At 43.5% G+C, this 15,000-nt stretch overlaps 1 protein-coding gene across 2 annotated transcripts in view; it reads right to left on the bottom strand.

The window, feature by feature from the left end:
* cpne5b (copine Vb) overlaps positions 1–15,000 on the bottom strand; it is a 173,971-nt gene that overhangs the window by 17,152 nt on the left and 141,819 nt on the right. For both annotated transcript variants that reach the window (XM_042088310.1, XM_042088311.1), the window contains 3 exons: positions 6,943–6,989; positions 5,334–5,515; positions 2,926–3,053 (listed from right to left, as the gene is read on the bottom strand). In XM_042088310.1, the coding sequence (XP_041944244.1) occupies positions 2,926–3,053; positions 5,334–5,515; positions 6,943–6,989 (357 nt within the window). The remainder of the gene's footprint in view (positions 1–2,925; positions 3,054–5,333; positions 5,516–6,942; positions 6,990–15,000) is intronic.

The following is a 15,000-nucleotide window of genomic DNA, read 5'->3' as shown; positions in this document are numbered from 1 at the left end:
GCTGACTTGAGCTTCCAAAGAAGCTCTGGTCGCCCTGTCAAGGATGCTTGTCAAAAAAGTATAGGGAAGCTGTGGACGCTTTGGCCACTCTGACGTGACAGCATTTTACGTTCGATCATGTTCTATCTTAATACTTTATTCTATTCGATTGGTTGCTGGTCGTTGGTCGCTGAACCGCGTCACAGCTCATTACCATAAAGTTGGCTGACTTTCAACTTTCTGCTTGACGCTCAAGTTGCTCAAGACGCCCAAAACGCAACGCCGACGGATTTGCCACTTCTGGCTGTCAGTCACACCAGGTTCGGTTCCAGCCACACCCACTGCTCACTCTCCTGAAGCTCCCCTCACTCGTTCACACTCCCCAGTTTACTAATGACCTGCACCTGTTCCCAATCAGCCTCACTCCCTACTTAAACCCCAGTCTTCCCTCAGTCTTTGTCTGGCCTCGTCAGTGATGACACCAAGGTGCTATCCACCAGCCTGACTCACAAGGAATACGCCTCCTGGATTCCCCTCGCCTGTTCCAGCGTCCTCCTGGTCCGACCCCACGAGTCACCTCTGGATTTGGATCTACTGTAGTTAAGTCGATCTTCTGTGTTTTGGGACTTCTTCCGTTAAGTTTGCTGATCCTCTGTGTTTTGGACCCTCCTTGGCCTACTGTTTCCAGTGGAACTTCTGTTCGATCCCGACCTGGGTTTGACAACCCATTTCCTGGTTTTCCTTTGAAAATAAACTATCTTGTTTGAACTCTACGTCCCTGTCCTGAGTCTGTGGGCCGTGACACTGGCAGCTGAGAGAAGCCGGCTTCCATTGAAAATTAATGACTTCCTGAATCTTTGGAAGCTCAAGTCGGCGGCGATGTGTATGTACAGTAAAACCGTGAGGCTGAAGGCTAATTATTCTCACGTATTTCTTAAAGTGACAGGCACTCAATTACACCTATACACAACCAATGTGCATGCACTCAATTAGCCCTACACACCACAATAAAGATATGCCTAAGTGTAATACTTTAAAAATCAATATGAAGTATTCAAATTACAATTTATTTAGCCATTAATAATTATGCAGATTATAAAATACTATACATTATTAACAAAATAACTTCATATGAATTCCAAAAACCATCAAATAGAAACAAGACATAAGCCATCATTTTCCGTATGTGTTTGTGTGTGTGTGTGTGGAGAGTCAAGCAGAATCTAGGATGGCCACTGGTGTGGTGATCACACTATATTCAATATTAGCCTACTGATGAAGTGGGTGGGGGCCAGTGTTGCGCGGTCTGCCCGAAATTAAGCGGTCGCCCGCGGTTATGAGTCATAAACAAAATATTTTAATGACATTCAGGTCATTTGCGGGTGGGTCAGTTAAAATTAATTAAATTTTCTAGAAATAGGCCTACTTAAAATATCACGAGAAGGCTAGCATCAATACAGTAAAGCATCAATACAGTAAAGTCAACAGTAAAGAAGCTGAAGACGCGAGTTAAAATAATAAAGACACCCCTTCAGGAAAAGCGATATAGGCTATAGGAAATATTGGGAAAAGTTCTTGAGGAAGATGACAGTAGACAGTACAAGTTATGGTCTATGTAGGCCTACTTCTTGCGAAGCCATTTAAAAGTATGACGGCCAAAACGGGCAGCCTGCAGGAATAAATGTTATGGCACAGACTACACAGCCATATCTACCGGTATGTATAGGTTTGCGCATGCATAAAAGTTACCTTAGTTCGTTGTGTTTGTGACTTTTAAACAGTGGACAGGGTTCCCACACCTTGGTTAAGATCAAATGCAAGGACCTTTTAAGGACTTTCCAGGCCCAATATCCTTAAATTCAAGGACCTACTGTAATGTGTTGATAAATTTCAAGCGCGGGCATGGTTAAATCATGTTACCTCAACAGACCAAGGATACCTTGTCACAGTTTTCTTTTATTTTTGGTCATATGACAGGCCTATTCTATTTTTCATGTTTGTATTTTGCATAAAACTGAACTGAAATAAACTTGTCCTAAACAAGTTAAACTCGTTACCATGAACCTGTCGGTTTATTCATCAGAATGTTAAATTAAATATTTGGGCAACAAACACTACACGCGGGAAACACGCAGAAATCACGCTGGCCGTGTACATGTTAATAAGCGGAATTGTACGTAATTGTATGGATTTTTTTTCCTCAAAAAGAAATTCAAGGACTTTCAAGGACCTCCATTTATTTATGTCTTTAAGGGCCTTGAATTATTTTTTTCAGATTCACAAACTTTCAAGGATTTCAAGGACCCGTGGGAACCCTGAGTGGATGTGCTTTAGTAAAGCTTTGTGCTTCATTCAGCATTATAAACCAGTTCTTACGCTAACGTTTTGACCAGCAATATCTCTCTTGCCTACCTTGCCTCACCATTTCTGTTTTCGAAAGAAAGATGTATGTCCATGGCCTTCAAATCTTATCCTAGTGTTCTAATGGTTGCGTGCGTGCTTACGCTCTTATTCTCATTCTCTCTCCTGCGCAAACATTATGTCCTGCATACCTACTGCGTGTAGTTCTACTGCATAAAGTTTCGCAAATAAATTAGTTTGTTTTACAGAAATGGCCTACTGTCACACTGCATGCAGCCTATAACCAAAAGCACACATTTTGTAAATAAGCGGGTCGGATCGCGGGTCGGTTATAATTTTGTCCTAATTAATATTCGCGGTCCGAGTTGCGGTCAGGTTGATTAAAATATCGGGCGACCGCGGGCCGCTTGTGACCAAACCCGCGCAAAACTGGTGGGGGCCCCCAAATCAAATACATTTTTAAAAAAGTATCGTAGAAGTATCGAAATCGCAATTCTTGACCTGGTATCGAAACAATAATTTTGGTAGTGTGACAACACTAGCACACACACATAACACAAAGGCTTTTAAAGCCCACCAACCTACCGTGCCACATGGTTGATGATGGGGGCGAAGTTGGTGGGTCCGTAGAGCTGGACGGTCTTCAGACTCTGGTGGTAGGCCTCCAGAATACCCTCGATGCCATTGCAGTATGGGTTCTCAATGTTACCATTCTACAAGGGGTGTAAACACGGTTCTACATCAGAACAGTTCCACCTGTCACTCATCACACAACCAGTCTGAGCCTACGGACTAAATGAGTCAGTGGAAGATATACAGTATCACACACACACACACAGAAGGAGAGGAAGATGAATTATTTCTCACCCATAAGGGGTTTCTCATTACTCTATTCTGGTTTGTTTCTAGTGTCCAGTGCTGCAGTTAAGCATAATTACACACACACACACACACACACACACACACACACACACACACAGTGTTTCTCATTACTCTATGCTGGTGTGTTTCTAGTGCTTGGTGCTGCAGTTAAGCAGGGCTTCATTCACTCACTCCATTGGCAGTGGAACTGATGGGATTCCAAACCAGCTTAAGGAAACAAATTAAGACTCGCTGGGACCAGGAGGCAACTGTGATGCTGGCCAAGAACTTTATGAATGAGGATAATTACACACACACACACACACACACACACACACACACACACACACACACACACAGACACACACAGACACAACCTAAATAAAGTCTTCCCTCTCTCTCCCTCCTTCTCTCTCCTGGCACACAAGGATACACAGGAACAAATAATAAGCACAGAGATATTCATATTCATATTCACAGCAAACATGAAGGGAGCCAACACACACACATACACGTACACACACACACACACACACACACACACACACCTCAAGAATGGGTTTTCATGTAGAGAAAGTCTCTTTATAATTTATCATGCACTGACAGACTGACAGGAGAGTCGGAAGACTACCGGCAGAGTTGGGGGCGTCACTCATTAACTAGCATGCGCTGCACTCATTAACTAACATGCGCTACACTCATTAACTAACATGCGCTGCACTCATTAACTAGCATGCGCTGCACTCATTAACTAGCATGCGCTGCACTCATTAACTAGCATGCGCTGCACTCATTAACTAGCATGCGCTGCACTCATTAACTAACATGCTAACATGCGCTGCACTCATTAACTAGCATGCGCTGCACTCATTAACTAGCATGCGCTGCACTTTCCACATCTCACTTTCCCTTTCCCTCCCCCTCTCTGTGTCTCTCCCTCTCTCCCTTCCCTTCCCTTCTCTCTCCCTCTCTCTCTCTCTCTCTCTCTCTCTCTCTCTCTTTTACACACACACACATTTGACTACTCATTTGCACCATCACCATGACACTCATTCACACGGAACACCTTACCTTACCTTACCTTATGCACAGTGTGTTTTTATATTATATACTTTTAATTACTTTCTGCTGTTAGTGAATGTGTGTGTGTGTGTGTGTGTTGTCTGTATGCTACTGTGACCTTGAATTTCCCCTGGGGATCAATAAAGTATCTCTCTCTCTCTCTCTCTCTCTCTCTCAAAACTACTCCGAATAACCTTATTTTGGTCCCCAATGAAAGTTTACACTTGTGAGGTTTTCCTTAGTCCGGAGTCCTCCTTTAAACTGTATACTGATAAACACACACACACACACACACACACACACACATCCTAACTCGCTCAGACATTAACGTACACATTACATTCACCATACACTTGTGCACTAATTTGTCCTTCCATCCATCACTTCACACACTCGACTCACCCTCATAAAACCTCACACACACACACACACACACACACACACACACACAGGAGCGCCCACATGTACACACACCCTCTTCTACTCACTCACACACACACACACACACACACACACACACACACACACACACACACAGGAGCGCCCACACGTACACACACCTTCTCCTACTCTCACACACACATACTCAGGAGCTCCCACACGTACACACACACTTACTCACTCACACTCATGTAGTTTAATCAAGAGACATAGCCACTCACTCTTATCAGTGTGTGTAAGTGTATGTGTGTGTGTGAGTGTGAGTGTATTTGTGTGTGTGTGTGTGTGTGTGTGTGTGTGTGTGTGTGTGTGTGTGTGTTTGCATGTGTGTGTGTGTGTGTGTCTGCATCACCAGCATGAAGTTGTGTGAAACTCTCTCAATTTGCTCCGAGGCCCAGAGTTAGTGTGTGTGTGTGTGTGTGTGTGTGTGTGTTAGTAACCCTCAACAGCGGCAACTTGTGCCGTCAGATGGTAGCCTAGCTCAGAAGCCCAGAATGTGCATGAGTGTATGTGTGTGTGTGTGTGTGTGTGTGTGCATATGTGGTATGTCTGTGTGTGTGTGTGTGTGTGTGTGTACAGTATGTGGTATGTCTGTGTGTGTGTGTGTGTGTGTGTGTTTCCACCCTCACCAGCGGGAACTCATGTGAGACTCTGCCGTCAGGAGGTAACTTGGCTCCGAATCCCAGTGCGGGGAACATCTTATCGCTGTCGTAGTCCTGGATGATCTCCCCCACCGCCTTCAGGGCCATGGCGTAGGCGTTCATCTGGTACGGGTTCATGTAGTGCAGGGAGGTCGACTGCGAGGGGTTACCTGGGAAGTTAGAGGTCGATGAAAAGTCAAAGGTCACGTCTAGGTCAAAGGTCACGTAAATGTAGGTCAAGGGTCAAGTCTCATTTTTTGAAGGTTTAACAAAAAAAAAAATTTGAGGGAAAATCGTATAGATAGAAGACAGTTGTTGTTTATTCCAAGTCAGAGTTACAGTACACTTTGTTTATATTTAATATTTGCATTCAACTGTGGTTAGATTTAACTACAACACACGGTTGACACGCAGTCATAATTACAGTGAGGCAGTATTATGCTCAGTACTCAAACCCTTTCTGATGTGATCTGGTGTGAATCCAGATGTGGGCTAAAGTAATCTGGTGTGAATCCAGATGTGGGCTAAAGTGAGCTGGTGTGAATCTAGATGTGGGCTAAAGTCAGCCCCTATCCATGCACTGTTGGTGAAGTCACAGATATTGCCACATGCTTACTCAGGAATCCAGCTTCTGATTTGGGCTGCATTTTTACACCTTGGTTCCAAAGTGGATACAATCAATGTACACTGTTAAATATTTTTCTTTTCCTTGGGTTGCACCTAACTTGCACCTTGTTTCCAAAGTGAATATTAGTACAACCTCCACAAGGTGCTTAGAGCCTCTCTTCCTGATGCATAGAACAAATGAGTCCAATAAAGCAGCCAGGGTCACCCCAGGTGTTAATGAGATCCTGAACTAAGTGTGGAGGAGATAAACTAATAACAGCACGCTCATCTCATCTCTGGGACACACACACACTCTCAGACACATCAGAGCCAGCAAGCAGCTAATATCCTGCAGAACATTAGCTGCACACCGCTACACGCAAGCTACTCCAACTAATCATCTGACATCAAAAATCCTCCCACACGAAGGAGCAGCCAGGGGGGACTCATTGGAGCTAATAATGATATTGTGGTGTGTGTGTGTAAGTGTGTGTGTGTGTGTGTGTGTGTGTGATATTGCGGAGCTTTGACAGCAGCTGAAGTAGCGTCCGAAAGTGAACAGATCAGGAAGTATGGATCAGGGTGCGGGGAGGAGCCTGTACTCAGCATGGATACACTGTGGTGAGGCACAAGTGTCCTGGTCGAAGTGTGTGTGTGTGTGTGTGTGTGTGGGTGGGGGGTGCTTTAGCCAGTCCAATATCACAGAGGGGCCAGCCATTACAGCTGTACTGGGATGTACACACAGTCTACACACACACATGCAAAATGATAAGATACACACAGGCGCGCACACACACACACACACACACACACACACACACACACAGACAGAGAGACACAGATTGCATGCTGTGGCCTTAGACTCTAAAGCAACCCTACTTAACCCAAAGGGTAAGCAGCACTAAGGCACTTCCAAACTATTTCATTTTAAGGCACACACTCTCACACACACACACACACACACACAGTATCTGTCTTTAAAATCACTTACCATTAGACGCGGTGAAATCAATGGCCACTGTGAAATTGATCTGAGTCCTACAGAGGGAGGAGAAGAGGAGCAGGAGAGATACAATCAGCTGTGATGTTAGCACATGTCTCACACACACACACACACACACACACACACACAGAGTAATCATTTGTGTGGCAGGTAGTACTGTGGTGGCTAATTGGGATGAATGGGGTCAGAGATTAGACTCTGCTCACACCAGTTAAGATCTCTCTCTCTCTCTCTCTCTCTCTCTCTCTCTCTCTCCCTCTCTCACACACACACACACACACACACACACACACACACACACACACACACACACACACACACACACCACAAGAATACAGATGCACAGAAGAATGCACATACACACAAGTGCACAGACTGAAAGGAGGCAGGCTACATATGCTTATAACATATGCAATCCTTTAAATACACACACACAAACACACATACACATACACACACACACACACACACACACAGGATGTTTGCACCCTGGAGCGTTGAATTCTTCTTTGAAACCTCAGCATTGAACCTGCTGTTTAAGCTGTGTGAGCCGCCCCCAGTCAATTACCCTCCCACACACCACTGGAACCATCCAATATCTACTGCAGCTAATGGGCTAGGAAACACACACACACACACACACACACAATCAAGGAAACATGCATACACACATCATAAACAAACACACTCACACGCACACTCAAACACACTATCAAGCACACACATCATAAAAATACACATGCACACACACATACACACATCATAAAACACACACACACACACACACACACACACACAGATCACAGAACACACACATTTTAAAAACCCACACACACAACCCACTATCAACTCTCCTGTCCCGCTACCTGAGGAAACGGAATAGGATTTTATTCAGAATTGGAACCACCCCACACAAACACACACACACCTCCCTAAGTTTAGCTTGTCCAGAACCCCCCCTCCACCACACACACACACACACACACACACACACACACACACACACACACACACTCCCCAGTGGCTCTCCTGAAGGCCTGAAGCAGAGACTCTACATCCCACAGGATTGTACAGGGCCCACAGATCACAGCGGGACTGATGGGGTTGTCACGGCGATGCAAGGTGGTGGATTGCCAAGAGGCCCGCAGCGATACAGAGCATGCTCAGATCCTTTCATTTCACACACACACACACACACACACACACACACACACACACGCACAATAATACAAAATCTAACTAACAAGTGTCAACAAAAACAAGTACAAATGGAAATACACACAAACCTACATACACACACACACACATTAGAATAAAATTGAACAACAAATAAACAAGTGCTCTCTCAGTCACACACACTCACACACCAGAAGCCAAGCACAGAAGATGGACCACAGCCACCAACACTACTCGCCTCGCAGGAACAAAAGACAATAAAGAGCAGTCACTCATCCCAAAACACGTTCCAAAATAATGATAATAATAATTAATAATAATAATAATAATAATAATAATAATAATAGCACTAGCGCCTACAGCACTGCAATAAAGAGCAGTCACTCAGCCCAAAACACGTTCCAAAATAATGATAATAATAAATAATAATAATAATAATAGCACTAGCGCCTACAGCACTGCAATAAAGAGCAGTCACTCAGCCCAAAGCTTGGGACAAACTGGGACATTTTATCTTTGTTTTTATCTTTGTTTATTTAATAATAATAATAACAATAATAATAATAATAATAATAATATTGCTAATAGCACTAGCGTCTTGGAGCACTGCTGCTCTGCTGACCGTGGCTTTGAAACCCAGTGTCAAACATCAAAGCATCACACAGAAACACAACACACACATTTAACATCAGAGACTCAAGTCACACAGTATGCTTTTTCTGTGATGCGTTATTCTCTTTCATCTCTGAGCAGCTGTGACAATTTATTGCAATAACCTTTTTTTTGTTGTAGACAACAAACTGATAGCAGACATAAGTATACATTAAAACAGGTGACTAAACTTGAACATAAACTCACTGTAGATATACAGAATTAACAGCACCATATTTATTTCAAGACAACCACCACCATAGGGAGATGCATGAGAGGCATGAGAGGGTAAGTCGAGGAGCAGCCAACCTTTTCCACAAGTTGTCTTTTTTACACGCTACAATTTCACATTTTCAGAGAGTTATCCTTTTTTACATGCTACAAGCCACATTTTCCACGAGTTGTCTTTTTTACACACAAGTCCACATTTTCAGCTAGGTCTCTCCAGCTTATTAGATTCATCATTTCAAAGCAACATGATGGAGGAATTGATATACAGGTGCATGCCCCTTGGCCTCAATATTCAACGTCATTTAACCTTAAGACTAAAAAAAAACGACCAAAAGGGTCATGATCCTACCCATTCAACAATGTTACATAGTGCAATATCAATTGTTCTGGGCACACATTGGCAATGTCAGAGACTTCATTCTCCACATTATACGTCAGTGTAGCATCAAACGAGTTTGATGCCGTTATGTTCAGGTAAAAGAGCTTGTTATTTTGAGGTAAAAGAGCTTGTTATGTTCAGGTAACAGAGCTTGTTATGTTCAGGTAAAAGAGCTGCATTGTATGTGTGTGTGTGTGTGTGTGTGTGTGTGTGTGTGTGTGTGTCTCCCACTTACTTCCTGTCTCACTCTTCACTGTCCTACACAAATAAAAGCAAAAAGCCCAAAAAATATACTTTTTAAAAAAAGCCTGTGTTGCCTTACATGCAGCAGTCCCACTTGCCCCCACTACCACGGACTTGACCTGCACCCATGTGTTGGTTGTGCATGCTATCTTCCTTATTGCCCACCAGTGTTGTAGTCAAGTCACTATGCCTCGAGTCCGAGTCCAGGTTCGAGTCTCCAGTGTTCAAGTCCAAGTCATTAAAAAAAATTCCAAGTCAAGTCCGAGTCGAGTCCACTACTCATCCGAGTCAAGTCCGAGTCGAGTCACTATTAAATGCTAAACAAACAACCTTTGAGGCATTCATGTCTCCAGGCATTTGGCGCCGTTATCAAGTTAACCTCCATTATTGTAGAAACATGGCGGGATGTGTGATGTAGGCCTATGACATGAACATTCCATTGCACTAATATTAATACTGAGAATAATTTAGATATTAAAATCATATACCAAATAATATTCTAATTACATATTATATCCTATTGACATTACAAAAAAAAAAGTTGAGTCCTCGTCTCAATTTCCGAGTCTGAATGGTCTGAATGTACGAGTCCAAGTCCAAGTTCGAGTCATTCAGTGCTCAAGTCCAAGTCAAGTCACGTGTCTCTAAATTTAGCGTATGACTCGGACTCGAGTCCGAGTCCTGGACTCGAGTACTACAACACTGTTGCCCACTGAGTACTAGGCAGGTGCCGTTTTGATATGTTGGTTGTTCATGCTATCCTCTAGCCTGGAAAATCCAGACCCTGGTAATCTAGAAAGATTAAGGGTCTGGCCATGACTAATGTAATGGCCCAACTCGAGGGGCAGCACCAAGTATGCATTTGAAAATCTCTGCACGCTATTGGATAACACTACGACCAATGTTTACTGACTGATTCCGGACTTTGACGCAATTGGATAACACTATGACCAATGTTTACTGACTGATTCATTGCAGCGCTGTCGTCATCTGTTTAGCTTGCCTCTGGCCCTCCTATATCAAATACACCGATGTGATTGGTTCCTCGCGATGCAAGGGGTAAAAGTAAAAGTTACCATGGCGATTTATTCTGTGGAGCTAGCCTGCTCCAGACCAGGCTAAGTTCCAGGATCTATTTAATCTCATCCCTTATCTCAGTCAGCAGTCACCACAAACAGAAACCAATAGTTATTCCACTGCCCACTACACATTGTTATCACATACACCTAGACCCACTGTCATTATTTAAACATTTGTGATCATTAATTAACTTTTACATACTCGCCATTCCCGACCTGTCATACGACAATGTGACGTCACGGGAGTAGAAGCAATGAAGCCGCTCTAGTTGCCATGGTGAATCAGTGAATCTGTGATCGGTGGCGGGGTCTATTTGAGGGAGCCGTGAGCGCGCACTTATCCAGGATAGGTTTCACCTGGCTTGATGAATCCGTGTCTGTATATCCTGGCTTGGGCTTGCTCGTTGTACAACCAATTAAGCCTGTATGCTCTTGTTTTGGATTCATTAAGCGCAGCTCAGTAACTTATCCCGTCTGTCCTAATTCTGCTTTTGTGCAATAGGCCCCAGTCTTCTAAATCTGTTTATGTTCTTAGTGTAGCCTGCCTGTAAAACATTACTGTTTTAAATGAAGCGGAACCCCTCTAGAGCTTTGAAATAGCACATGATCAACAGACCAAAAAGCTCCAAACCATCATTCCAAATGTGTTTTTTTTCCCTGTGGTGTTGTTTAGGCAGAGGGGCGCTCTGGTATTTAGATAAGGATCACAGTGACACTTATGAGTCCATCATAATCCAATTTCCTAAATAAGGAAACTATCCCTGTGCAATCAACTCCTCACACAGTCTACTGCTGTTTCAGACCGAGCAACAAAGACAGGGGCCACGGAGTCACCGTTAAGAGATCGAGCGCATAATTTAATATATACATTATATTATATTATGAATAAAATCAATAATAAAATAAAATAATAAAATGGATATCTCCAAAATGGAACGGAGATTAAATCACATTAACCTTTCAAATCCCAAGACAGCTCACACGAAAGCCCTGCCCTTAACCTGGATCATAATTATCTGTTTATTAATTCATGAGAGACACTCACATGTGTCACACGTATGTGTGTGTGTGTGTGTGTGTGTGTGTGTGTATGTGTGTGTGTGTGTGTGAGTGTGTGTGTGTGTGTGTGTGTGTGTGTGTCATTCATGACATTCACATTCTTCCACTCTTAAGCTGTTCAGCTGAACTTCTCCAGTTTTCTCCTTACTTTCTCTCTCTCGCTAACACACACACACACACACACACACACACACATAGTGGTAATGGGACATATGTCTCTCAGTGACATATAACTATGAATATCAAGTGCAGCCCCCAGATTTGAGATGACACCTGTGCCTCCGGTACCATCAAGCCAAACAGACACATACAAGAACACACACACACACACACACACACACACACACACACACACACACACACTTCAAGTTTGAGGTGCCTCCAGTACCAACTGCATTAGCCTTCAACACTAACACACATCTGTGTGGTCATCAGTTTACCTGCATTAGTCCCCAACACAGACACAGTCACATACCTGTCTGGTCATCACAGTTTACATTAGGCATTAGTCTCCAATGACTGTTTGAGTAATATAACACTGACATTAAAAAGACAAATATCATATGGCATCATTCTTTCTCTTTCTCCCATCCCTCTCAATGTGCTGTCTCCGATCCATCAGACCTCACAGACACACACACACACACACACTCCAAATGTACAGTCACTCCTAAAGGTGACAGCACATTAGTAAACAATGATAATTGTTTTTTAATGGTTTTCAGCATTATTTGAGCTCATTTTTACAGAGGGAAGATCAAAGGATAGTACATCTAAACTCCATATCAAGATGCACCTCCATTGGCATATCAACATGCCCCTCCATTGGCCTTCACACCTAGACTCCATATCAAGATGCCCTCCATTGGCATTCACACCTAGACTCCATATCAAGATGCCCTCCATTGGCATTCACACCTAGACTCCATATGAAGATGCCCCTCCATTGGCATATGAAGATGCCCCTCCATTGGCATTCACACCTAGACTCCATATCAAGATGCCCCTCCATTGGCATTCACACCTAGACTCCATATCAAGATGCCCTCCATTGGCATTCACACCTAGACTCCATATGAAGATGCCCCTCCATTGGCATTCACACCTAGACTCCATATCAAGATGCCCCTCCATTGGCATTCACACCTAGACTCCATATCAAGATGCCCTCCATTGGCATTGGCATTCAAATCCATGGCAGTCTGAGCGAGCTAGTGATGTAGGAGACGTTGAGATGTTTTAAACGCAAGGCGATCCTCTGCCTGGGCTCCTATGGCCTTTGCTGGGGTTTGTGCTTGTGATCCTGACCACTTCTCTGGTGTCAGAATTGGTCATCTCCCCCTCCCTTTTTTCCCTGTCTCTCTCTCTCCTTCTCTCTCCCCCCCCCTCTCTCTGTCTCTCACACACATACCCTCATTCTTTTTTGTCTCTCCCTCCTTCCTTCCCTCTCTCTTTCTTTCTTTCTTTCTCTCTATCTCTCTCTCTCTCCCTCCCCACTCCCTCTCTCTCTCCCTCCTCCTCTCTCCTCCTCCCTCTCTCTGTAAGCTCTCGGGCTCTGTGTCAGGCCCTTCATGGTGTGTTTGGGGTCTGAGTGGCTCCCCGCTGATGAGGGGAAGGAGGCCAGTAAAGTGGCAATTTCCTTTTTTCATTTGGAAACTGAAGATTAATCAATTCACGAGCACCATCTGAGCACCTGCACCAAGCACATGCACCACAGAGGTAAAGATGAACTCTCTCTCACACACACTCACACACATTTGTACCAAGCATGCACATCACAGAGATAAAACTCTCCCTCATTCTCTCACACACACCATCTCTCACATACTCACACACACCCTCTGTGTTACAGCCCTAGTGTGTTCACACACACACCCTCTGTGTTACAACCCTAGTGTGTTCCGGCCGTCTGTCGGTGTGCTTTCTGCCGTTGTCCTGCCTACCCGCCTACTGCTGATTGGCGGAAAGGGAGTTCCTAGTGGGGGCTGATTGGACAGCTCAAGATGGGCGGCCTTTGTGCCCGTCAGGATCCATGGTAGTCAGAGCCGTGGATGGCAATGTGTATTATGTGTTGTATTGTGCTGTGAGTGCGGTCTTGACCTGTTCATCTGATCTGTGTGATCTGGACCTGCTCATGGTAAAAGCATAACTGTTGTGTGTGCCGGGTTCGGCAAATACTCCCAGTGGGGAGAGTGGCTATGATGTAGCAATACTGGCCCGTGTGGCCAGGGTGTGCTAGGAGCGACAAAGTTGGTCTCAATAAACCGGTCATTCATCAATAAACCAGTCATTTCTCAATAAACCAGTCATTTCATTTCATTCATTTACTTCCTTGTTTGCTTTTACTTTTCATTTACATTTAAGTTAACTGGTTACGCTTCCATATGCCCCTAGGCATTTTAACATTCAGGTGTAACAGACACACGCTTACACACACCCTCTATTCAGTGTTTCCCCTAGAAATTTTTCCAGCAGCGGTGCTGTTGATCGTAGGAACCCACCCCCCCCCCCCCCCCCCCAAAAAAAAAAAAAAGAATGTTGAAAAAATTAAAAAATGACTCCTTAAATGGTGACTTCTGGTGATTTTTTTCAGATTGAGTGTTACAAATTATGACATAACCATCAACACAAGCATTTACAAAGCATGATTATTGCAGTACTTGAACAGGATTATTCATGTTTTTCTTTCACCTTTTTCATTTACATTATTAGTAATTAGCCACTGTACAACTGTACACTGTAGGCCACTGTACAAACTATTACTATTTAGAATTATTTATGATACATGATACATTAAAAAATAATTGATGTCCTATTTTTTTTTTTATTAACTTTTGCACAGCACTGTATAAACTATATAGACTTCTCTTTCATGTCATTACACTGTATTGGTGCTGTGCAAGTCGAAAGTGAATCGTCACTTTAAGGCTGTGACGGCCCATGGGGCCTGCTTGATTCTCATGGTTTTAAGCTAATTTAGTAGCGTTGTTGTGCATGGTGCATAAGAATATGTGGATGAAATGAATTATGTTTTCCATGTCATTTGGTAAAATAAATCCTCAAAAAGCTTTGGTGAGCTCTACAGGAATTATAAACTATCTCCAGATGTAAATGGTTGCGTATCCTATTACTCAAATTCAATTAAACCCACCAATAGGCTAGCTAGACCTTAGTTTCACAGCCTAGGTATTTTAGCAACACAGGGCTTGAAAGCATTGCCTGTATCAC

Source organism: Alosa sapidissima, chromosome 4 (genome assembly GCF_018492685.1).
Source record: "Alosa sapidissima isolate fAloSap1 chromosome 4, fAloSap1.pri, whole genome shotgun sequence".
Lineage (NCBI taxonomy): Eukaryota > Metazoa > Chordata > Actinopteri > Clupeiformes > Clupeidae > Alosa > Alosa sapidissima.
Note: the sequence above shows the minus strand (reverse complement) of the source record. Positions and strands in the feature narration are given on the sequence as shown.